At 52.4% G+C, this 22,730-nt stretch overlaps 1 protein-coding gene across 5 annotated transcripts in view; it reads left to right on the forward strand.

The window, feature by feature from the left end:
• The window catches only part of SMARCA4 (SWI/SNF related BAF chromatin remodeling complex subunit ATPase 4), a gene marked incomplete at its 5' end in the record, with an annotated part of 75,989 nt that overhangs the window by 7,654 nt on the left and 45,605 nt on the right, over positions 1–22,730 (forward strand). For 4 of the 5 annotated variants that reach the window (XM_084223955.1, XM_084223956.1, XM_084223958.1 and 1 more), the window contains 13 exons: positions 2,351–2,725; positions 5,149–5,247; positions 5,660–5,900; positions 7,547–7,673; positions 10,236–10,409; positions 11,924–12,097; positions 13,403–13,570; positions 15,048–15,098; positions 16,913–17,043; positions 17,150–17,207; positions 18,146–18,264; positions 20,146–20,296; positions 21,772–21,935. In XM_084223955.1, the coding sequence (XP_084080081.1) occupies positions 2,351–2,725; positions 5,149–5,247; positions 5,660–5,900; positions 7,547–7,673; positions 10,236–10,409; positions 11,924–12,097; positions 13,403–13,570; positions 15,048–15,098; positions 16,913–17,043; positions 17,150–17,207; positions 18,146–18,264; positions 20,146–20,296; positions 21,772–21,935 (2,032 nt within the window). The remainder of the gene's footprint in view (positions 1–2,350; positions 2,726–5,148; positions 5,248–5,659; positions 5,901–7,546; positions 7,674–10,235; positions 10,410–11,923; positions 12,098–13,402; positions 13,571–15,047; positions 15,099–16,912; positions 17,044–17,149; positions 17,208–18,145; positions 18,265–20,145; positions 20,297–21,771; positions 21,936–22,730) is intronic. The other variant, XM_084223957.1, reaches the window with a different exon arrangement.

Raw genomic sequence — 22,730 nt, forward strand, 5'->3', positions numbered from 1 at the left:
CATCCTTCCATCCCTGGGTGGATCCAAGCACGCCTCCAGCCCCGTCCCATCCATCTCCCCACCTGATATTCCTCACTTTCACTCCATCCCAGGTTACCCATCCCCTCTGGGTGGATCCGAGCACGCTTCCAACCTGGTCCCATCCAACTCTCCACCTGAAATCCCTCATTTTCCTTCCATCCTTCCATCCCTGGGTGGATCCGAGCACGCCTCCAGCTTGGTGCCATCCAACTCTCCACCTGAAATCCCTCACTTTCCTTCCATCCCAGGTTACCCATCCCCTCTGGGTGGATCCGAGCACGCCTCCAGCCCGGTCCCATCCATCTCCCCACCTGAAATCCCTCACTTTCCTTCCATCCCAGGTTACCCATCCCCACTGGGTGGATCCGAGCACGCCTCCAGCCCGGTCCCATCCAACTCTCCACCTGATATTCCTCACTTTCACTCCATCCCAGGTTACCCATCCCCTCTGGGTGGATCCGAGCACGCTTTCAGCCCGGTTCCATCCAACTCTCCACCCATAAATCTCTCACTTTCACTCCATCCCAGGTTACCCATCCCCTCTGGGTGGATCCGAGCACGCCTCCAGCCCGGTGCCATCCATTTCCCCACCTGAAATCCCTCATTTTCATTCCATCCCAGGTTACCCATTCCCTCTGGGTGGATCTGAGCACGCTTCCAGCTTGGTGCCATCCATCTCCCCACCCACAAATCCCTCATTTTCCTTCCATCCCAGGTTACCCCAGGTTACCCATCCCCTCTGGGTGGATCCGAGCACGCCTCCAGCCCCGTCCCATCCAACTCTCCACCTGAAATCCCTCATTTTCCTTCCATCCTTCCATCCCTGGGTGGATCCGAGCACGCTTCCAGCCCGGTGCCATCCATCTCCCCACCTGAAATCCCTCATTTTCCCTCCATCCCAGGTTACCCATCCCCTCTGGGTGGATCCGAGCACGCCTCCAGCCCGGTGCCATCCAACTCTCCACCTGAAATCCCTCATTTTCCTTCCATCCTTCCATCCCTGGGTGGATCTGAGCACGCTTCCAACCTGGTCCCATCCAACTCTCCACCTGAAATCCCTCATTTTCCTTCCATCCTTCCATCCCTGGGTGGCTCTGAGCACGCCTCCAGCCCGGTGCCATCCAACTCTCCACCTGAAATCCCTCATTTTCCTTCCATCCTTCTATCCCTGGGTGGATCCGAGCACGCTTCCAGCCCGGTCCCATCCAACTCTCCACCTGAAATCCCTCATTTTCCTTCCATCCTTCCATCCCTGGGTGGCTCTGAGCACGCCTCCAGCCCGGTGCCATCCAACTCTCCACCTGAAATCCCTCATTTTCCTTCCATCCCAGGTTACCCATCCCCTCTGGGTGGATCCGAGCACGCTTCCAGCTCGGTGACATCCATCTCCCCACCTGAAATCCCTCATTTTCCTTCCATCCTTCCATCCCTGGGTGGATCCGAGCACGCCTCCAGCCCCGTCCCATCCAACTCTCCACCTGAAATCCCTCACTTTCACTCCATCCCAGGTTACCCATTCCCTCTGGGTGGATCCGAGCACGCCTCCAGCCCCGTCCCATCCAACTCTCCACCTGAAATCCCTCATTTTCCCTCCATCCCAGGTTACCCATCCCCTCTGGGTGGATCCGAGCACGCCTCCAGCCTGGTGCCATCCATCTCCCCACCTGAAATCCCTCATTTTCACTCCATCCCAGGTTACCCATCCCCTCTGGGTGGATCCGAGCACGCTTCCAGCCCGGTTCCATCCAACTCTCCACCCACAAATCCCTCATTTTCCTTCCATCCCAGGTTACCCATCCCCTCTGGGTGGATCCGAGCACGCTTCCAGCCTGGTGCCATCCATCTCTCCACCTGAAATCCCTCACTTTCCTTCCATCCTTCCATCCCTGGGTGGATCCGAGCACGCCTCCAGCCCGGTCCCATCCAACTCTCCACCTGATATTCCTCACTTTCCCTCCATCCCAGGTTACCCATCCCCTCTGGGTGGATCCGAGCACGCCTCCAGCCCGGTCCCATCCAACTCTCCACCTGATATTCCTCACTTTCATTCCATCCCAGGTTACCCATCCCCTCTGGGTGGCTCTGAGCACACCTCCAGCCCGGTTCCATCCAACTCTCCACCCACAAATCCCTCATTTTCCTTCCATCCTTCCATCCCTGGGTGGCTCTGAGCACGCCTCCAGCCCGGTGCCATCCATCTCTCCACCCGAAATCCCTCATTTTCACTCCATCCCAGGTTACCCATCCCCTCTGGGTGGATCCGAGCACGCTTCCAGCCCCGTCCCATCCAACTCTCCACCTGAAATCCCTCATTTTCCTTCCATCCCAGGTTATCCATCCCCTCTGGGTGGATCCGAGCACGCTTCCAGCCCCGTCCCATCCAACGGCCCCTCCGGCAGCTCCGCCGGCGGCTCCGGCGCCGCCCTGGACGCTTCAACTTCCGACTCTCCCGCCTTGGGCCGGGGCCCTTCACCCTTCAACGCTGCCCAGCTGCATCAGCTCCGTGCTCAAATCATGGCTTACAAGCTGCTGGCACGAGGGCAGCCTCTCCCAGAGCATCTGCAGGTGGCTGTGCAGGGCAAACGGCCCCTGCCGGGGATGCAGCCGCAGATTCCGGCTCTGCCTCCGCCCGCCGGCGCCGCGCAGGGACCGGGGCAAGCGGCCGGAGCGGGGCCGGCGCCGCCCGGATACTCCAGACCTCACGGTGAGGAGGGGTGGGGAGGGGTGGAGGGGTGGTCTGAAGGGGTTTGAGGGGAGTTTGGGGTTGTTTTTTTATGGGGGTTGTGGGGGGTTTGTCCCTTTTTGTCTTGGGATTTGGGGGAAGTTCGTCCCTTTTTATCCTGGGATTTGGGGGGAGTTCGTCCTTGTTCTGTCCTGGGATTTGTGGGGAGTTTGTCCCTTTTCATCCTGGGGGATCTGTGGGGAGTTTGTCCTGGTTCTGTCCTGGGATTTGTGGGGAGTTTGTCCCTTTTCATCCTGGGATTTAGGGGGAGTTCATCACTTTTCATCCTGGGATTTGTGGGGAGTTTGTCCTTGTTTTGTCCTGGGATTTGTGGGGAGTTCGTCCCTTTTCATCCTGGGATTTGGGGGGAGTTTGTCCTTGTTCTGTCCTGGGATTTAGGGGCAGTTCATCCCTTTTCATCCTGGGATATGTGGGGAGTTTGTCCCTTTTCATCCTGGGGGATCTGTGGGGAGTTTGTCCTGGTTCTGTCCTGGGATTTGTGAGGAGTTTGTCCCTTTTCATCCTGGGATCTGTGGGGAGTTTGTCCTTGTTCTGTCCTGGGAGGGATGGAGGGGGCTGGAGGGGTCAGGAGGGGGTTGGGGATGGATGGAGGGGTGTTCTGGGGGGGTTTGAGGGGAGTTTGGGTTTGTTTTGTATTGGGGGTTGTGGGGGGTTTGTCCCGTTCCATCCTGGGGGATTTGTGGGGAGCTTGTCCTGGTTTTGTCCTGGGATTTGTGGGGAGTTTGTCCTTGTTTTGTTCTGGGATTTGTGGGGAGTTCGTCCCTTTTCATCCTTGGATTTGTGGGGACTTCGTCCCATTCCATCCTGGGTTTTGGGGGAAGTTTGTCCCTTTTCATCCTGGGTTTTGGGGGGAGTTCATCACTTTTCATCCTTGGATATGTTAGGAGTTCATCCCTTCTCATCCTGGGATTTGTGGGGAGTTTGTCCCTTCTCATCCTGGGATTTGTGGGGAGTTCATCCCTTTTCATCCTGGGATTTGGGGGGAGTTCGTCCCTTTTCATCCTGGGATTTGGGGGGAGTTTGTCCTTGTTTTGTTCTGGGATTTGTGGGGAGTTTGTCCCATTCCATCCTGGGATTTGGGGGAAGTTCGTCCCTTTTCATCCTGGGATTTGTGGGGAGCTCATCCTTGTTCCATCCTGAGATTTCTGAGGAGTTTTTCCCGTTCCATCCTGGGATCTGTGGGGAGTTTGTCCTTGTTCTGTCCTGGGATTTGTGGGGAGTTGGTCCCTTTTCATCCTGAGATTTGTGAGGAGTTTGTCCTTGTTCTGTCCTGAGAACTGTGGGGAGTTTGTCCTGGTTCTGTCCTGGGATTTGTGGGGAGTTTGTCCCTTTTCATCCTGGGATCTGTGAGGAGTTTGTCCTTGTTCTGTCCTGGGGGATCTGTGGGGAGTTCATCCCTTTTCATCCTGGGGTTTGTGGGGAGTTTGTCCTGGTTTTGTCCTGGGATTTGTGAGGAGTTTGTCCCATCCTGTCCTGGGATCTGTGAGGTGTTCATCCATTTTTATCCTGGGATCTGTGGGGAGTTTGTCCTGGTTTTGTCCTGGGATTTGTGGGGAGTTTGTCCTGGTTTTCTCCTGGGATTTGTGGGGAGTTTGTCCCGTTCCATCCTGGATTTTGGGGGAAGTTCGTCCCTTTTCATCCTTGGATTTGTGGGGAGTTTGTCCTGGTTCTGTCCTTGGATCTGTGAGGAGTTTGTCCTGTTCCATCCTGGGGTATTCAAGGGGAGCTCATCCCATTTTAACCCAGGGAATCATTTGCTCCCAGTTTGGCCCAGTTTGGCCCAGTTTGAGTTTCCTGCTCCTCTCCCATTTGTGTCCTGGGCATTCAGAGGTTGGGATTTAGGATCCATCCAAACTCTCATGCTCATCAAATTTCCCTTTTTTTTTCCCTTTTCCCCCCTTTTTTCCACTTTTTTCCACTTTTTTCCCTTCTTTTCCCCTTTTTTCCTTTTTCCCCCTTTCTTTTCCCTTTTTCCCCCCCCTTTTTTTTTCCTTTTCTCCCTTTTTTCCCCTCTTTTACCCCTTCTTTTTTCCCTTTCTTTTCCTTTTTATCCCCCCCCTTTTTTCCCCCTTTCTTTTCCCTTTTCCCCCCTTTTTTTTCCCTTTTTTCCCCCTTTTTTTTTTCCCTTTTCCCCCCCTTTTTTCCCTTTTCCCCCCCTTTTTTTTCCCTTTTTTCCCCCTTTTTTTTTTCCCTTTTCCCCCCCTTTTTTCCCTTTTTTCCCCCTTTTTTCCCCCTTTTCTTTCCCCCTTTTTTTTCCCTTTTTCCCCTTTTTTCCCCCCTTTTTCCCCCTTTTTTCCCCCCTTTTTCCCCCCCTTTTTCCCCCTTTTTTTTTCCCCCTTTTTCCCCCTTTTTCCCCCTTTTCCCCTGATATTTGGAATTTCCAGGCCTGGCAGGTCCCTCCATGCCCCCTCCAGGCCCCTCCGGAGTCCCCCCGGGAATGCCGGGACAGCCCCCGGGGGCTCCCCCCAAACCCTGGCCCGAAGGTAAGAACCCCAAATTCACCAAATTCCTGAAAATTCACCCCAAAATCCCCCTGAAAATGAAAAAAAAAAAAAATTCCTCCCTAAAATCCTGAAATTCTCTGAGTTTGGAGCTTTGCTGGGATTTCTCTGCTGATTCCAACATAAATATTTGGAATTTTAAAGGGAATTTTGCTGAATTTTCTGGAATTTTGGGGGATTTTGGGGCTGATTTGCAGCCAAATAATTTGATTTTTTGATTTTTTTGGGGGGGGGGATTGATGGAATTTTGGGAGAAATTGGGACAAATTTCCACCACCTCCCTCCAAACCAAATCCATAAATTTTCCTCCAACTCCCCTTTAATCCCTCCCCAAATAATTCCATTTTTTGGTCAAATTTACCCCCCAACCTCCCTCTCCCCGTTATTCCCTCAGGGCCGCTGTCGGCGGCGGCTCCGGGCGGAGCCCCCCAGAAGCTGCTGCCGCCTCCTCCCGCCGGCCGCCCGTCCCCGGTGCCCCCGGCGGTGCCGCCGGCGTCTCCCGGGCCCCCCCCGCCGTCCCCGGGGCAGCCGGCGCCGCCGGCGCTGCCGCTGCACCCCAAGCAGAACCGGATCACCCCCATCCAGAAACCGCGCGGGCTCGACCCCGTGGAGATCCTGCAGGAGAGGGAGTACAGGTGCGGCGTGGGCGGGATCTTCATCCTCCTCCTCTTCCTCTTCTTCTTCTTCTTCCTCCTCTTCCTTCCTCCTCTTCTTCCTCTTCCTGTTCTTCTTCTTCTTCCTCCTCTTCCTCTTCCTCTTCTTCCTCTCCTCCTCCTCCAGCTCCCTCTCCTCCTCCTCCTCCCGCTCCATCTCCTTCCTCTCTTCCTCCTCCTCCTCCTCCTCCTCCTCTTCCTCCTCCTCTTCTTCTTCCTCCTCTTCTTCTTCTTCCTCCTCCTCTTCCTCTTCCTCCTCTTCTTCTTCCTCCTCTTCTTCCTCCTCTTCCTCTTCTTCCTCCTCTTCTTCTTCCTCCTCCTCTTCTTCCTCCTCCTCCTCTTCCTCCTGATCTTCTTCTTCCTCCTCCTCCTCTTCTTCCTCCTCCTCCTCCTCTTCTTCCTCCTCCTCTTCCTCCTCCTCCTCTTCCTCCTCCTCTTCTTCTTCCTCATCCTCCTCTTCTTCCTCCTCCTCTTCCTCCTCATCTTCTTCTTCCTCCTTCTCTTCTTCCTCCTTCTCTTCTTCTGCTCCTGCTCCCTCTCCTTCTCCTTCTCCTTCTCCTCCTCCTCCTCCTCTTCTTCCTCCTCCTCTTCTTTCTCCTCCTCCTCTTCCTCCTCCTTCTCTTCTTCTTCCTCTTCTACTTCCTCCTGCTGCTGCCTCTTCTTCTCCCGCTCCTTCTCCTTCCTCTCCTCCTTCTCCTCCTCTTCCTCCTCCTGCTGCTGCCTCTCCTTCTCCTCCTGCTCCTCCTTCTCCTTCCTCCTCTTCTTCCTCTTCCTCTTCCTCTTCCTCTTCCTCTTCCTCTTCCTCTTCCTCTTCCTCTTCCTCTTCCTCCTCTTCTCCTCCTCCTCCTGCTCCTTCTCCTTCCTCTCCTCCTCCCTCTCCTGCTCCTCTTCCTCCTGCTCCTCCCTCTCGTCCTCCTCCTCCTCTTCTTCCTCCTCCCTCTCCTCCTTCTCCTCCCTCTCCTCCTCCTTCTCCTCCCTCTCCCCCTCCCTCTCCTCCTCCTCCTCTTCTTCATTTCTCTCCTTCCTCCCTTTCTCTTTGCTCTTTTTCTCTCAATTTCTTGTTTTTCCTTTTCCTCCTTCCCACCCTTTTCTTCTTTCTTCATTTTTTCTTCTCCTTCCCATCTTTTTTTTCTTTTCCTTCTTTCTCTTCCTTTTCCTCTCCTTCCTACTCTTCTCCTTTCCTTCCTTCCTGCCCTTCATCTTTTTCCTCTTTCTTCTCCTTCCTCTCCTTCTTTCCTTCTTCTTCCTCCTCTCCTTTTCTTCCTTCCCAGCCTTCACCTCCTTCCCTTTTTTCTTCTCCTTCCCATCCTTTTTTTCTTTTTCTTCTTCCATTTCTCTCTTTTCCTTCCTCTCCTCCTTTCCTTCTTCTTCTTCTTCCTCCTCCTCCTCTCCATTTCTTTCTTTTCCTTCCTCTCCTCCTTTCCTTCTTCTTCTTTCTCCTTCCTCCTCCTCTCCTTTTCTTCCTTCCCATCCTCCACCTCCTTCCCTTTCTTCTCCTCCTTCCCATCCCAACTCATCCCAAAAATTCCAGAATCAACTCCCAACACCCCCACGCTTCTCCCACGCCCTTCCCAACGGGAATGATGAGCTGAACTCATCCCAAAATCCTTCCTCCTCCTCCTCCTCAGGCTCCAAGCCCGCATCGCTCACCGCATCCAGGAGCTGGAGAACCTCCCCGGCTCCTTGGCCGGAGACCTGAGGACCAAAGCCACCATCGAGCTCAAGGCTCTGAGGCTGCTCAACTTCCAGCGCCAGGTGAGGGCTGGGTTTGGGAGCAGGAACTTTGGGGGGATTCCTAAAAAAATCCAGGGTTTGGGAGCAGGAACTTTGGGGGGATTCCCAAAAAAATCCAGGATTTGGGAGCAGGAACTTTGGGGGGATTCCTAAAGAATTCCAGGGTTTGGGAGCAGGAACTTTGGGGGGACTCCTAAAAAAATCCAGGGTTTGGGAGCAGGAACCTTGGGGGGATTCCTAAAAAAATCCAGGGTTTGGGAGCAGGAACCTAGGTGGGACTCCCAAGAAATCCAGGATTTGGGAGCAGGAACTTTGGGGGGATTCCTAAAAAAATCCAGGATTTGGGAGCAGGAACTTTGGGGGGATTCCTAAAAAAATCCAGGGTTTGGGAGCAGGAACCTTGGGGGGATTCCTAAAAAAACCAGGATTTGGGAGCAGGAACCTTGAGGTGGTGGCTCCCAAAAAAACCCCAGATTTGGGAGCAGGAACCTTGGGGTGACTCCCAAGAAATCCAGGATTTGGGAGCAGGAACCTTGAGGTGGTGGCTCCTAAAAAAATCCAGGATATGGGAGCAGGAACCTTGGGGTGACTCCTAAAAGAATCCAGGATTTGGGAGCAGGAACCTTGGGGGGACTCCTAAAGAATTCCAGGATTTGGGAGCAGGAACCTTGGGGGGACTCCCAAGAAATCCAGGATTTGGGAGCAGGAACTTTGGGGGGACTCCTAAAAAAAATCCAGGGTTTGGGAGCAGGAACACTGAGGTGGTGGCTCCCAAAAAACCCAAGATTTGGGAGTGGGAATGTTGAGGTTTGGAAGCAGGAACATTGTGGTGGCTCCCAAAAAACCAAGATTTGGGAGCAGGAAATTTGGGGAGACTCCTAAAAAAATCCAGGATTTGGGAGCAGGAACCTTGGGGGGACTCCTAAGAAATCCAGGGTTTGGGAGCAGGAACTTTGGGGGGATTCCTAAAAAAATCCAGGATTTGGGAGCAGGAACCTTGGGGGAATTCCCAAAAAATCCAGGATTTGGGAGCAGGAACCTTGGGGGGATTCCTAAAAAAATCCAGGATTTGGGAGCAGGAACCTTGGGGAGACTCCTAAAAAAATCCAGGATTTGGGAGCAGAAACATTGTGGTGGTGGCTCCCAAAAAACCCCAGATTTGGGAGCAGGAATCTTGGGGTACTCCCAAGAAATCCAGGATTTGGGAGCAGGAACCTTGGGGGGATTCCTAAAAAAATCCAGGGTTTGGGAGCAGGAACCTTGTGGTGATGGCTCCCCAAAACCCCCAGATTTGGGAGCAGGAACCTTGTGGTGATGGCTCCCAAAAAACCCAGGATTTTGGGAAGGTTGTGGTGGTGGCTCCCAAAAAACCCCAAGATTTGGGAGTGGGAATGTTGAGGTTTGGAAGCAGGAACATTGTGGTGGCTCCCAAAACCCCCAGATTCGAGGGCAGGAACGTTCTGGTGGCTCCCCAAAAAGCCAGGATTTGGGAGCAGGAACCTTGTGGTGGTGGCTCCAAAAACTCCAAGATTTGGGAGTGGGAATGTTGAGGTTTGGGAACAGGAACCTTGTGGTGATGGCTCCCAAAAAACCCAGGATTTTCAGAAGCTTGTGGTGGTGGCTCCCAAAATAACCAAGATTTGGAATCGGGAACCTTGGGGTGGTGGCTCCCAAAAAAACCAGGATTTGAGAGCAGGAACCTTGAGGTGGTGGCTCCCAAAATAACCAAGATTTGGAATCGGGAACCTTGGGGTGGTAGCTCCAAAAACTCCAAGATTTGGGAGTGGGAATGTTGAGGTTTGGGAGCAGGAACGTTCTGGTGGCTCTCAAGAAATCCAGAATTTGGGAGCGGGAACCTTCTGGTGGTTCCCAAAACCCCCAGATTTGGGAGCAGGAACCTTGAGGTGGTGGCTTCCAAAAACCCCAAGATTTGGGAGTGGGAATGTTGAGCTTTGGGAGCAGGAACCTTCTGGTGGCTCCCAAAACCCCAAGATTTGGGATCAGGAACCTTGTGGTGGTGGCTCCCAAAATAACCAAGATTTGGGATCAGGAACCTTGGGAGGACTCCCAAAAAAACCAAGATTTGGAATCGGGAACCTTGTGGTGGTGGCTCCCAAAAAAACCAGGATTTGAGAGCAGGAACCTTGAGGTGGTGGCTCCCAAAATAACCAAGATTTGGAATCGGGAACCTTGAGGTGGTGGTTCCCAAAACCCCCAGATTTGAGGGCAGGAACCTTCTGGTGGCTCCCAAAAAAAGCCATGATTTGGGATCAGGAACCTTGGGGTGACTCCTAAAAAAAATCCAGGATTTGGGAGCAGGAACCTTGAGGTTCCCAAAAAAACCAGAATTTAGGAGCAGGATCCTTCTGGTGGCTCCCCAAAACCCCCAGATTCGAGGGCAGGAACGTTCTGGTGGCTCCCCAAAACCCCCAGATTTGGGAGCAGGAACGTTCTGGTGGCTCCCAAAACCCCCAGATTTGGGAGCAGGAACCTTGTGGTGGTGGCTCCCCAAACCCCCAGATTTGGGATCAGGAACCTTGTGGTGTCTCCCACCCCCCTGAGGTTTGTTTCTCCCGGCTCCAGCTGCGGCAGGAGGTGGTGGTGTGCATGCGGCGCGACACGGCGCTGGAGACGGCGCTCAACGCCAAGGCCTACAAGCGCAGCAAGCGGCAGTCGCTGCGCGAGGCTCGCATCACCGAGAAGCTGGAGAAGCAGCAGAAGATCGAGCAGGAGAGGAAGCGCCGCCAGAAGCACCAGGTGGCGGGGATTTCCTGGGAATTCCCGGGATTTACTGGGAATTCGTGGGATTTCCTGACATTTCCTGGGAATTCCAGTGATTTTCTGGGAATTCCTGGGAATTCCTGGGATTTTCAAGGTTTGGGTGTTGGGGGAGGTTGGCTCCTGGTGGTTTGGTGGTGATGGTTGGGAGCTCTCAATGGGTCTTGGGACAACTTGATGGCTGTTGAGGCTGTCTGGTGGTCATTGGGAGCCTCTGCTGACCACTGGGACCTTCTACTGACCACTGGGACCCTCTACTGACCACTGGGACCCTCTGCTGACCACTGGGACCCTCTATTGACCACTGGGACCCTCTGCTGACCATTGGGACCCTCTGCTGACCATTAAGACCCTCTACTGACCATTGGGAGCCTCTACTGACCATTGGGACTTTCTGCTGACCATTGGGACCCTCTGCTGACCATTGGCACTTTCTGCTGACCATTGGGACCCTCTGCTGAGCATTGGGACCCTCTACTGACCATTGGGACCTTCTGCTGACCATTAAAAACCTCTGCTGACCATCAGAACCCTCTGCTGACCATCAGAACCCTCTGCTGACCATCAGAACCCTCTACTGACCATCAGCACCCTCGCCTGACCATCAGAACCCTTTCCTGACCATTAAAACCTTCTGCTGACCATCAGAACCCTCTCCTGACCATCAGAACGTTCTCCTGACCATCAGAACCCTCTGCTGACCATTAGAACACTCTCCTGACCATCAGAACCCTCTACTGACCATTAGGACCCTCTCCTGACCATCAGAACCCTCTGCTGACCATTAAAACCTTCTGCTGACCATCAGAAACCTCTCCTGACCATTAGAAACCTCTCCTGACCATTAGGACCCTCTGCTGACCATCAGCACCCTCTCCTGACCATCAGAACCCTCTGCTGACCATCAGCACCCTCTGCTGACCATTAAAACCTTCTGCTGACCATCAGAACCCTCTCCTGACCATCAGAACCTTCTCCTGACCATTAGGACCCTCTACTGACCATCACAACCCTCTACTGACTATTGGGACCCTCTATTGACCATCAGAACCCTCTGCTGACCATCAGAACGTTCTCCTGACCATTAAAACCCTCTGCTGACCATCAGAACCCTCTCCTCACCATCAGAACCCTCTCCTGACCATCAGAACCCTCTCCTGACCATCAGAACCTTCTCCTGACCATCAGAACCCTCTCCTGACCATCAGAACCCTCTGCTGACCATTAAAACCTTCTCCTGACCATCAGAACGTTCTCCTGACCATCAGAACCTTCTCCTGACCATCAGAACCCTCTCCTGACCATTAGGGTCCTCTGCTGACCATCAGAACCCTCTCCTCACCATCAGAACCTTCTCCTGACCATCAGAACCCTCCAATTCCCATCTCTCTCTTCCAACCCCGCTCCATCCAACCCCTCCAACTCCTCCACCCCCCCTTTCTCGTGCCGTCCCCACCGCGTGACCTCCGTGTCCCCCCACCCCATTCCCACAGGAATACCTCAACAGCATCCTGCAGCACGCCAAGGACTTCAAGGAATACCACCGGAGCGTCAGCGGAAAGATCCAGAAGCTGACCAAGGCCGTGGCCACCTACCACGCCAACACGGAGCGCGAGCAGAAGAAGGAGAACGAGCGCATCGAGAAGGAGCGGATGCGGCGGCTGATGGTGGGACGGCGGGACAGACGGACGGGGTTGGGGTGGATGGATGGATGGATGGATGGATGGATGGATGGATGGATGGATGGATGGACAGTGTCCAATGGTTGGATGGATGGATGGATGGATGGATGGATGGATGGATGGATGGACAGTGTCCAATGGTTGGGTGGATGGATGGATGGATGGATGGATGGATGGATGGATGGATGGACAGTGTGCAGTGGTGGGATGGATGGACAGTGTGCAGTGGTTGGGTGGATGGATGGATGGATGGATGGATGGATGGACGGACGGACGGACAGTGGTGGGATGGTTGGATGGATGGATGGACGGACAGTGGTGGGATGGATGGATGGATGGATGGATGGATGGACAGTGTCCAGTGGTGGGATGGATGGATGGATGGATGGATGGATGGATGGATGGATGGATGGATGGACAGTGTCCAGTGGTTGGGTGGAAGGGATGGATGGATGGATGGATGGATGGATGGATGGATGGATGGATGGATGGACAGTGTCCAGTGGTGGGATGGATGGATGGATGGATGGACAGTGTCCAGTGGTTGGGTGGATGGATGGATGGATGGATGGATGGATGGATGGATGGATGGATGGATGGATAGACAGTGTCCAATGGTTGGATGGATGGATGGATGGATGGATGGATGGATGGATGGACGGACAGACAGTGTGCAGAGGTGGGATGGAAGGACAGTGTCTAATGGTTGGATGGATGGACATTGTCCAGTGTTTGGATGGAAATGTAGGCTGAGGATGAGGCTGAGGCTGAGGCTGAGGATGAGGCTGAGGATGAGGATGAGGCTGAGGCTGAGGCTGAGGCTGAGGCTGAGGATGAGGATGAGGATGAGGATGAGGATGAGGCTGAGGATGAGGATGAGGCTGAGGATGAGGATGAGGCTGAGGCTGAGGATGAAGATGAGGATGAGGATCATTCTGAGGCTGAGGCTGAGGATGAGGATGGTTCCCATGAGTTCCTGAGCCATTTTTTCACCTGGAGATGAGGATGAGGATGGTTCCCATGGGTTCCTGAGCCGTTTTTTCCGATGAGGATGAGGATGGTTCCCATGGGTTCCTGAACTGTTTTTTCACCTGGAGATGAGGATGAGGATGGTTCCCATGGGTTCCCGAGCCATTTTTTCACCTGGGGATGAGGATGATTCTGAGGATGATTCTGAGGCTGAGGATGAGGCTGAGGCTGAGGCTGAAGATGAGGACGAGGATGAGGATGATTCTGAAGCTGAGGCTGAGCATGTTCCCCATGAATTCCTGCCCCCTGTCCCCCTCTCAGGCCGAGGATGAGGAAGGCTACCGCAAGCTGATCGACCAGAAGAAGGACAAGCGCCTGGCCTACCTGCTGCAGCAGACCGACGAGTACGTGGCCAACCTGACCGAGCTGGTGCGGCAGCACAAGGCGGCCCAGGTGGCCAAGGAGAAGAAGAAGAAGAAGAAGAAGAAGGTGGGATGAAGGCCAGGAGGGTGTTTGGAGGCGCTGCCGGGGTTGGGCCGCCCAGGCTGACTTCGTCTCCTTCCTCTTCCTCCTCTTCTTCGTTGCTCTTTTTGTTCCCTTTTTTCTCTTGGCTCTCTTTGTCGCTTTGCTTTTCTTCCTTCTCACTTTTTGTCGCCTTCCATTTTTTCTTCTTCTCCTTCCCATCCTTTTTTCCTTCTTCTTCCTCTTCTTCCTACTCCTCCTCTCCTTCCTTCCCTTTTTCCTTCTCCTTCCCATCCTTTTTTCCTTCCTCTTCCTCCTTTTCTTCTTCCTTCTCTCCTTTTTCTCCTTTCCTTCTCCTCCTCTTCTCCCTTCCTACTCCTCCTCTCCTTCTCTTTTTCCTTCTCCTTCCTCTCCTTCTTTCCTTCTTCTTCCTCTTCCTCTTCCTCTCCTTCCTTCCCTTTTTCCTTCTCCTTCCCATCCTTCTTTCCTTTTTCCTCTTCCTTTTCCTCTCCTTCCTTTTCTCCTCTCCTTCCCTTTTTTCTTCCCCTTCTCATCCTTTTTTCCTTCTTCTTCCTCCTCTTCCTACTCCTCCTCTCCTTCCTTCCCTTTTTTCTTCTCCTTCCCATCCTTCTTTTCTTCTTCCTCTTTGTTTTTTCTCCTTCCTCTCCTTCTTTCCTTCTTCCTCTTCCTTTTCCTCTCCTTCCTTTTCTCCTCTCCTTTTCTTCCTTCCCTTTCTTCATCTCCTTCCATTTTTGCTTCTCCTTCTCATCCTTTTTCTTCCTTTTCTTCTCCTTCCTTTTCTCCTCTCCTTTCCTTCCTTCCCACTCTTCATCTCTTCCCTTTTTTCTCCTTCCTCTCATTTCCTTCTTCTTCTTCATTTTCCTCTCCTTCCTCCTCCTCTCCTTCCTTCCATTTTTTCTTCTCCTTCCTCTCCTTCTTTCCTTCTTCCTCTTCCTTTTCTTCCTCTTCCTTTTCTCCTTCCCTTTTCTTCCTTCCCATTCTTCATCTCCTTCCCTTTTTTCTCCTCCTTCCCTTTTTCCTTCTCCTTCCTCTCATTTCCTTCTTCCTCTTCCTTTCCCTCTCCTTCCTCCTCCTCCCCTTTTTTCTTCTCCTTCCCATCCTTTTTTCCTTCTTCCTCCTCCTTTTCTTCTCCTTCCTTTTCTCCTCTCCTTTTCTTCTTCTTCCTTCTTTTTTCCTCCTTCCCATCCTTTTTTTTCCCTTTTTTTCCTCCTCTTCCTCTCCTTCCTCTTCCTCCTCTTCCTCCTCCTTTTCTTCTCCTTCCTTCTCCTCTCCTCCTTTTCTTCTCCTTCCTTTCCTCCTCTCCTTTTCTTCCTTCCTTCTTTTTCCTCCTTCCCATCCTTTTTTTCCCTTTTTTGTTCTTCCTCTCCTTCCTCTTCCTCCTCCTCTTCCTTTTTTTTTCCTCCTTCCCATCCTTTTTTCCCTTTTTTGTTCTTCCTCTCCTTCCTCCTCCTCCTCCTCCTCCTCTTCCTTGTGTGCCCCACAGAAGGCAGAGAACGCTGAGGGACAGGCTCCGGCCATCGGCCCTGACGGGGAGGTGAGTCTGGGCGGATCCCTCAGATCCAGGGATCCACGGGGATCCACTGGGGTTCCAGAGATCTGGGGGGGATCCACAGGGATGCAGGAGGGATCCACAGGGGTCTGGGAGGGATCCACAGGGGTTCCAGAGATCTGGGAGGGATCCACAGGGGTCTGGGAGGGATCCACAGGGGATCCACAGGGGTTCCAGAGATGTGGGAGGGATCCACAGGGGTCTGGGGGGGATCCAGAGGGACCAGGAAGGATCCACAGGGGTCTGGGGGGGATCCACAGGGGATCCACAGGGGTTCCAGAGATCTGGGAGGGATCCATGGGGGATCCATAGGGGTCTGGGAGGGATCCAGAGGGACCAGGAAGGATCCAGAGGGGTCTGGAGGGATCCAGAGGGACCAGGAAGGATCCAGAGGGGTCTGGGAGGGATCCAGAGGGGTCTGGGAGGGATCCACAGGGGTCTGGGGGGGATCCACAGGGGTCTGGGAGGGATCCACAGGGGATCCACAGGGGTCTGGGGGGGATCCACAGGGGTTCCAGAGATCTGGGAGGGATCCAGAGGGACCAGGAAGGATCCAGAGGGGTCTGGGAGGGATCCACAGGGATCCACAGGGGTTCCAGAGGTCTGGGAGGGATCCATAGGGGTATTGGAGGGATCCAGAGGGACCAGGAAGGATCCAGAGGGGTCTGGGAGGGATCCACAGAGGTTCCAGAAATCTGGGGGGGATCCACAGGGGTCTGGGAGGGATCCACAGGGACCAGGAAGGATCCAGAGGGGTCTGGGAGGGATCCACAGGGGTTCCAGAGATCTGGGAGGGATCCACAGGGGTCTGGGAGGGATCCACAGGGGTTCCAGAGATCTGGGAGGGATCCACAGGGATCCACAGGGATCCACAGGGGTTCCAGAGATCTGGGAGGGATCCACAGGGGTCTGGGAGGGATCCACAGGGGTTCCAGAGATGTGGGAGGGATCCATGGGGGATCCACAGGGGTCTGGGAGGGATCCAGAGGGACCAGGAAGGATCCACGGGGGTCTGGGAGGGATCCACAGGGATCCAGAGGGGTTCCAGAGATCTGGGAGGGATCCACAGGGGATCCACAGGGGATCCACAGGGGTCTGGGAGGGATCCACAGAGGTTCCAGAAATCTGGGGGGGATCCACAGGGGTCTGGGAGGGATCCACAGGGACCAGGAAGGATCCAGAGGGGTCTGGGAGGGATCCACAGGGGTTCCAGAGATCTGGGAGGGATCCACGGGGGATCCACAGGGGTCTGGGAGGGATCCAGAGGGACCAGGAAGGATCCACGGGGGTCTGGGAGGGATCCACAGGGATCCAGAGGGGTTCCAGAGATCTGGGAGGGATCCACAGGGGATCCACAGGGGTCTGGGAGGGATCCAGAGGGGGTCCAGAGATCTGGGAGGGATCCAGAGGGGTCTGGGAAGGATCCAGAGGGATCCAGGAATGATCCAAAGGGGTCTGGGAGGGATCCAGAGGGATCCAGGAATGATCCACAGGGATCTGGGAAGGATCCAGAGGGATCCAGGAATGATCCAGAGGGGTCTGGGAGGGATCCACAGGGATCTGGAAAGGATCCAGAGGGATTGGGGAAGGATCCACAGGGATCCAGGAAAGATCCACAGGGATCTGGAAATAATCCAGAGGGGTCTGGGAAGGATCCACAGGGATCCAGGAAGGATCCAGAGGGGTCTGGAAAGAATCCACAGGGATCCCGGAAGGATCCACAGAAAGAATTCCCAATCTGGGGGGAATTTTTTTTGGGAATTGTGTGGGATTTTTGGGAATTCCAAACCTCTTCCCAGCCCCTGGACGAGACGAGCCAGATGAGCGACCTGCCGGTGAAGGTGATCCACGTGGAGAGCGGCAAAATCCTGACGGGAACCGACGCGCCCAAGGCCGGGCAGCTGGAGGCCTGGCTGGAGATGAACCCCGGGTAAACTGGGAGCACTGGGAATACTGGGAACACTGGGAATTCCAGTTCCCATTCCCTGTGGAATTCCATGGAATGTTCCGGAATTCCCATTTTTCCCCCTCCCCAGGTACGAGGTGGCTCCGCGCTCTGACAGCGAGGAGAGCGGCTCCGAAGAGGAGGAGGAGGTGAGGAAGGTCCCACATGGAATGTTCTGGAAAGAGCTCGGGAATGGGAGTTGGGGGAGCTGAGGAAAAATGGGATAAAAGGGGGGAAAAATAGGGAATAAAATTGGGAATAAAATGGGGAAAAATTGGAATAAAATGGGGAAAAATTGGAATAAAATGGGGGAAATAAAATGGAATAAAATGAGAAAAATTGGAAATTAAATTGGAAAATAAAATGGAATAAAATTGGGAAATAAATTGGAATGAAATGAGAAAAATTAGAAATTAAATTGGAAAATAAAATGGAATAAAATTGGAAAATAAAATGGAATAAAATGGAATAAAATGGGACAATAAAATGGAATAAAATGGGAAAATAAAATGGAATAAAATGAGGCAAAAGTGGAAAATAAAATGGAATAAAATGGGAAAATAAAATGGAATAAAATGGGATGGGAGTGGGAAATAAAATGGAATAAAATGGAATAAAATAGGAAAATAAAATGGAATAAAATGGGGAAAAATTGGAAAATAAAATGGAATAAAATTGGAAAATAAAATGGAATAAAATGGGATGGGAGTGGGAAATAAAATGGAATAAAATGAGGAAAAATTGGAAATTAAAATGGAATAAAATGAGGAAAAATAGGAAAATAAAATGGAATAAAATGAGGAAAAATGGGAAAATAAAATGGAATAAAACTGGGAAATAAAATGGAATAAAATTGGAAAATAAAATGGAATAAAATGGGAAAATAAAATGGGATAAAATGAGGAAAAATTGAAAAATAGAATGGAATAAAATGGAAAAAAATTAGAAATTAAAATTCCATTTTTCAGATTTCCCCCCTATTAATTAATTCCACCCCAATTAATTTTGGCACCGTTTGGTTTTCCACATTTTAATTAAATTTTAATTAAATTTTAATTAAATTTAAATTTTTAATTTCCCTGCCCAGGAGGAGGAGGAGGAGCAGCCGCAGGCGGCGCAGCCGGCGCTGCCCGTCGAGGAGAAAAAGAAAATTCCAGACCCCGACAGCGACGACGTCTCCGAGGTGGACGCTCGGCACATCATCGAGTGAGCCTTCCTCCCTCCTGCCTCTTCCTCCCTCCTGCCTGCCTCTTCCTCCTCTTCCTCCTCTTCCTCTCCTTCCTCTTCCTCTTCTCCCTCCTTCCTTCCTCTTCCTCTCCTTCTTCTTCCTCATCCTCTCCTTCCTGCCTCCTCCCTCCTCCTCTCCTCCCTCCCTCCTTCCTCTCCTTCCTCTCCTTCATTCCTCTTCCTCCTCTTCCTCCCTCCTTCCTCTTCCTCTCCTTCCTCCCTCCTTCCTCTTCCTCTCCTTCCTCTTCTTCTCCCTCCTTCCTTCCTCTTCCTCTCCTCCCTCCCTCTTTCCTCTTCCTCTCCTTCCTCCCTCCTTCCTTCCTCTTCCTCTCCTTCCTGTCCTTCATTCCTCTCCTCCCTCCTTCCTCTTCCTCTCCTTCCTCCTCATCCTCTCCTTCCTGCCTCCTCCCTCCTCCTCTCCTCCCTCCCTCCGTCCTCTCCTTCCTCTCCTTCCTCTCCTTCATTCCTCTTCCTCTCCTTCCTCCCTCCTTCCTCCTCTTCCTCTCCTTCTTCCTCTTCCTCTTCTTCCTCTCCTCCTTCCTCTTCCTCCCTCCTTCCTCTTCCTCTCCTTCCTCCCTCCCTCCTCCTCCTCTTCCTTCATTCCTCTCCTCCCTCTTCCTCTTCCTCTCCTTCCTCCCTCCTTCCTCCTCCTCTTCCTTCATTCCTCTCCTCCCTCTTCCTCTTCCTCTCCTTCCTCCCTCCTTTCTCTCCTTCCTCTACTTCCTGTCCTTCATTCCTCTTCCTCCTCTTCCTCCCTCCTTCCTCTTCCTCTCCTCCCTCCCTCCTTCCTCTCCTTCCTCTCCTTCCTCTCCTTCCTCTCCTTCCTCTCCCTCCTTCCTCTTCCTCCTCTTCCTCTCCTCCTTCCTCTTCCTGTCCTTCCTCTCCTTCATTCCTCTCCTTTCTCTCCCTCCTTCCTCCTCCTCTTCCTCTCCTTCCTGTCCTTCATTCCTCTCCTTCCTTTTCCTCTCCTTCCTCTTCTTCTCCTTCCTCTTCCTCTTCCTCTTCCTCTTCCTCTTCCTCTTCCTCTTCCTCTTCCTCTTCCTCTTCCCTCTTCCCTCTTCCCTCTTCCCTCTTCCCTCTTCCTCTCTTCCCTCCCTCCTTCCTCTTTCCCTCCTTCCTTCCTTCCTCCATTCCTCCCTCCATTTTTTCTCATTTTTCCCATTTCCCCCCATTTTCACCCCAATTTCCCCCCAATTTCCCCCATTTTCACCCCAATTTTCCCCCATTTTCACCCCATTTCCCCCAAATTTTCCCATTTCCCCCCATTTTCACCCCAACTTCCCCCAATTTTCCCATTCCCCCCATTTCCCCCCATTTTCACCCAAATTTCCCCCCATTTTTTCCCATTTTCACCCAAATTTCCCCCCATTTTTTCCCATTTTCACCCCAACTTCCCCCAATTTTCCCATTTCCCCCCATTTTCACCCCATTTTCCCCCATTTTCACCCCAATTTCCCCCCATTTTCCCCCATTTTCCCCAATTTTCCCCCATTTTCACCCCAATTTCCCCCCAATTTCCCCCATTTCCCCCATTTTCACCCCATTTTTTCCCATTTTCACCCCAACTTCCCCCAATCTTTTCCCATTTCCCCCCATTTTCCCCCCAATTTTCCCCCATTTCCCCCCCAATTTTCCCCCGTTTTTTTCCCATTTTCCCCCCATTTCCCCCCATTTTTACCCCATTTTCCCCCATTTTATCCCATTTTTCCCCCATTTTATCCCATTTAAAACCAAATTTTCCCCCATTTCCCCCCCATTTTCCCCATTTTTATCCAATTTCCCCCCCATTTCCCCCCCATTTTCCCCCCAATTTTCCCATTTCCCCCCATTTTCACCCCAATTCCCCCCGTTCCCGGGCAGGAACGCCAAGCAGGACGTGGATGACGAGTACGGCGTGTCGCAGGCGCTGGCGCGCGGCCTCCAGTCCTACTACGCGGTGGCGCACGCCGTCACCGAGCGCGTGGACAAACAGTCGGCACTGATGGTCAACGGCGTCCTCAAGCAGTACCAGGTGAGAGGGTGGGGGCACCTGGATGGGGATCTCAGGTGGGATGGAGATCTGAGGTGGATCTGGGGATGGAGATCTGAGGTGGGACAATGGGATTGAGAAGCAGGATGGAGATCTGAGGTGGATCTGGGGCTGGATGGAGATCGGAGGTGGATCTGGAGAGGGATGGAGATCTCAGGTGGGATGGAGATCTGAGGTGGGATCTGGAGATGGAGATCTGAGGTGGATCTGGAGAGGGATGGAGATCTGAGGTGGGATGGAGATCTGAGATGGATCTGGAGATGGAGATCTGAGGTGGGATCTGGAGATGGAGATTGAGGTGGATCCGGAAATGGAGATCTGAGGTGGGATCTGGAGATGGAGATCTGAGGTGGGACAATGGGATGGATGGAGATCTGAGGTGGATCTGGACAGGGATCAAGATCTGAGGTGGGATCTGGGGATGGAGATCTTAGGTGGGATCTGGAGATCTGAGGTGGGATGGAGATCTGAGGTGAGATCTGGAGAGGGATCTGAGGTGGGATGGAGATCTGAGGTGAGATCTGGAGAGGGATCGAGATCTGAGATGGGATGGAGATCTGAGGTGGGATCTGGGGATGGAGATCTGAGGTGGGATCTGGAGAGGGATGGAGATCTGAGATGGATCTGGAGATGGAGATCTGAGGTGGGATCCGGAGATGGAGATCTGAGGTGGGATCTGGAGAGGGATGGAGATCTGAGGTGGGATGGAGAGGGATGGAGATCTGAGGTGAGATATGGAGAGGGATGAAGATCTGAGATGGATCTGGAGATGGAGATCTGAGGTGGGATGATGAGATTGAGGAGCTGGATGGAGATCTGAGGTGGGATCTGGAGATAGAGATCTGAGGTGGAATGGAGATCTGAGGTGGGACAATGGGATTGAGGAGCAGGATGGAGATCTGAGGTGGGATCTGGAGAGGGATGGAGATCTGAGATGGATCTGGAGGTGGAGATCTGAGGTGGATCTGGAGAGGGATCAAGATCTGAGGTGGGACAATGGGATGGAGATCTGAGGTGGCATGAAGATCTGAGGTGGGCTCTGGAGAGGGATGGAGATCTGAGGTGGGATGGAGATCTGAGGTGGATCTGGACAGGGATCAAGGTCTGAGGTGGGATCTTGACATGGAGATCTGAGGTGGATCTGGAGATGGAGATCTGAGGTGGGATCTGGAGAGGGATCGAGATCTGAGGTGGGATGAAGATCTGGGGTGGGTTGAAGATCTGGGGTGGGATGAAGATCTGAGGTGGGATGAAGGTCCGAGCTGGGCTCTGGATCTGGATGAAGATCTGGGGTGGGATGAAGATCTGAAGTGGGATGAAGATCTGGGGTGGGATGAAGGTCCCAGGTGGGACCTGGAGGTGGGATGAAGATCTGAGGTGGGATGAAGATCTGGGGTGGGATGAAGGTCCAAGGTGGGATGAAGGTCCAAGGTGGGCTCTGGATCTTCATCCCCCAGATCAAGGGCCTGGAGTGGTTGGTGTCCCTGTACAACAACAACCTGAACGGGATCCTGGCCGACGAGATGGGGCTGGGCAAGACCATCCAGACCATCGCGCTCATCACCTACCTGATGGAGCACAAGAGGATCAACGGCCCCTTCCTCATCATCGTCCCGCTCTCGTCAGTGCCCGCGCCGAGAGAATTCCCAAAATTCCCAAAATTCCTCTAAAAGTATCCAGAAATCCTGAAAATCCCACGAAAAACCTGAGAATTCCCCTAAAGTCTCCAAAAAGTCATGAAAATTCCCCAAAATTATGAAAAAATCTCAAAAATTCCCCCCAAATTATCCAAAATTCCCCCAAATTTCCCAAAATTCCTCAAAATTTCCTAAAATTTCCTCAAAATTATCCAAAATTCCCCTAAATTATCCAAAATTCCCCCAAATTTCCCAAAATTCCTCAAAATTTCCTAAAATTTCCTCAAAATTATCCAAAATTCCCCTAAATTATCCAAAATTCCCCTAAATTTTCCAAAATTTCCCAAAATTATTCAAAATTCCCCTAAATTCCCCCCAAATTCCCCCAAATTATCCAAAATTATCCAGTTCCCCAAAGTTCCCCAAAACTCTTCAAAATTCCCCCAAAATTCTCCAAAATTTCTCCCAAAATTCCCGAAATTTCCCCCAAATTATCCAAAATTATCAATAAATCCCCTCAAATTCCCAGAATTCCCCCAAAATTCCCCCCAAATTTCCCAAAATCCCCAAGAATTCCCCAAAAATCCCCCAAAATTTCCAGAATTCCTCCCAAACTTCCCCAAAATCCCCTAAAATTCCCCAAATTTCCCCCAAAATTCAACAAAAATTCCCCCCAAATTATCCAAAATTGCCCAAAGTTTTCCAAAATTATCCAAAATTCCTGAAAATTCCCCTAAATTACCCCCAAATTCCCCTAAATTCTTCAAAAATCCTGAAAA

Source organism: Fringilla coelebs (assembly GCF_963513975.1).
Source record: "Fringilla coelebs genome assembly, chromosome: 32".
Taxonomy (NCBI): domain Eukaryota; kingdom Metazoa; phylum Chordata; class Aves; order Passeriformes; family Fringillidae; genus Fringilla; species Fringilla coelebs.